This window comes from Frankliniella occidentalis, unplaced genomic scaffold (genome assembly GCF_000697945.3).
Source record: "Frankliniella occidentalis isolate FOCC.00 unplaced genomic scaffold, Focc_3.1 Scaffold6, whole genome shotgun sequence".
Taxonomy (NCBI): Eukaryota; Metazoa; Arthropoda; class Insecta; order Thysanoptera; family Thripidae; genus Frankliniella; species Frankliniella occidentalis.
Genome location: NW_026267136.1, coordinates 3,254,552 through 3,255,972, shown reverse-complemented (window position 1 = coordinate 3,255,972; position 1,421 = coordinate 3,254,552). Strand labels below are relative to the sequence as shown.

At 43.3% G+C, this 1,421-nt stretch overlaps 2 protein-coding genes across 11 annotated transcripts in view; one reads left to right on the top strand and one right to left on the bottom strand.

Annotated features, from left to right (window-relative positions):
* The window catches only part of LOC113216491 (polyamine-transporting ATPase 13A3), a 20,742-nt gene extending 19,424 nt beyond the window's left edge, over nt 1–1,318 (bottom strand). Inside the window, exon 1 of one of the 7 annotated variants that reach the window (XR_008011633.1) lies at nt 1,146–1,308. Coding sequence is in view for 3 of the 7 variants with exons in the window: in XM_052271780.1 (XP_052127740.1) it covers nt 1,146–1,184 (39 nt within the window). In the remaining 4 variants the exon portion in view is untranslated. Of the gene's footprint in view, nt 1–4; nt 219–319; nt 431–1,145 lie in introns of those variants that run through there. The other 6 variants (XM_052271780.1, XM_052271732.1, XM_052271754.1 and 3 more) reach the window with 6 other exon arrangements.
* Nucleotides 289–1,421, top strand: part of LOC113216535 (integral membrane protein GPR155) — a 32,649-nt gene continuing 31,516 nt past the window's right edge. For 2 of the 4 annotated variants that reach the window (XM_052271798.1, XM_026436287.2), the window contains exon 1: nt 442–662. The gene's annotated coding sequence lies outside the window, so the exon portion shown is untranslated. The other 2 variants (XM_026436295.2, XM_052271794.1) reach the window with 2 other exon arrangements.

The window sequence follows — 1,421 nt, the reverse complement described above, 5'->3', positions numbered from 1 at the left end:
AAAAAACTACTTAAGTTTCAACTACTTGCAGTCGTGGGGGACTCGCGAAATAAAAAAAACACTTTACGGACCTTAAGGACCACTGCTATTCGCCGAAAGCAAAATAGCTGACGAACTTGGAAGCTGGGTCAACCCATTCCTTCAGAGAGACTTTGGTAACTTGGACCACAGGCCTCGCCTCGGCAAACACAGCCAACGCGAAGCATGATAAGAGTGCGGTGGTGAGGTGCCATTCCTCCAGAGATAAGCGAAAGCAGACGAAGATTCAAATCTGACACTTGCGAAAGGGTGCTCTCCTTTTGAGACTGTGACTACGTACCGGCGGTCATACCCGTCACGAATTCGGAAAGCGCCCTCTCGTGCCTTCGCTCTTCTTCACACCCCCTTCCCTTTCTTCCCGCGGTCGACCAGCTGTGACAGCAGCTGCGAGGTGAGGTGGGTGAGGTGCGAGGATCCCCTCTTGTGGGGCTGCCTTGGCTGGAGGAATTTATGCTAATTTCAGTGATCACCGGAAACAGGAGTGCTTCTTTGCCACTTCATCCACGGAGGCTGTGATTCTCTGATCCGATTAAGTGATTTCATGACATGTCAAGTGTCTCTTCGACCGCAAGATTAGGTTTGCTTTGGCGCCTAACCTACGTTTGCCTTTCCTTTCTACTACCGTACGTCTCTTATTCATTTATGCTTTGCTTTCTCTATGATAGTAACTAGTACGTAAAGCGAATTTTAGGTTTTGTTGTAATGTAGATGTCTTATTCCAAACTCCAATTTAGTGCAAAGAAAGAATGTAACATTGCATTGTGTCGTATCATAGTTTCCCATTCAAAGATTGCCTGTCAATGTTTTATTTACTTCCTACTGTGTTAATGTTATTGGTTTTGAGTTTGTCCAATAACATTTGTTGTTAATTATTTTCAACTCTCAGAACGTTTCCATTAGAGTTTGTATTTTAGTTATAAGCAATATTAACTTCAAAGTACTTGTATTTGCTTTCTAATTTTACCGAAGAATGATTGAAATGGACATATGTTACACAAGAGCTATTATCTTGCTTTTACGAATAGTGCATTGAAGTTCGATCTATTTTCATACTTATTTGTCTGAAGCTCCCGACAAAATATTCGGTAGGTTTCAGAATTACTTACTTGTTGGTCACTGGAATCTGCAATAAACTGTTCTTCCATGTCACAACACTACACTGGCTCTTTGGAGCTGTTTTGTTTGTTGTGTGAGGCTTTTGACGAGCTCTATCTTTATCTGATTGCACTTGGTCTTCATTCCCTCCAAATGAACCAAGTTGTACTCCTCTCCTCCACTGGCATCTGCTTCTGCTCAGCTTTGCTTGTTCTCTTCTTCCCCCTCTGCCATTCTCAACTTTACCTGTTGGAGTTTCACACTCCCGCCCACCCTCTCCACCCCCT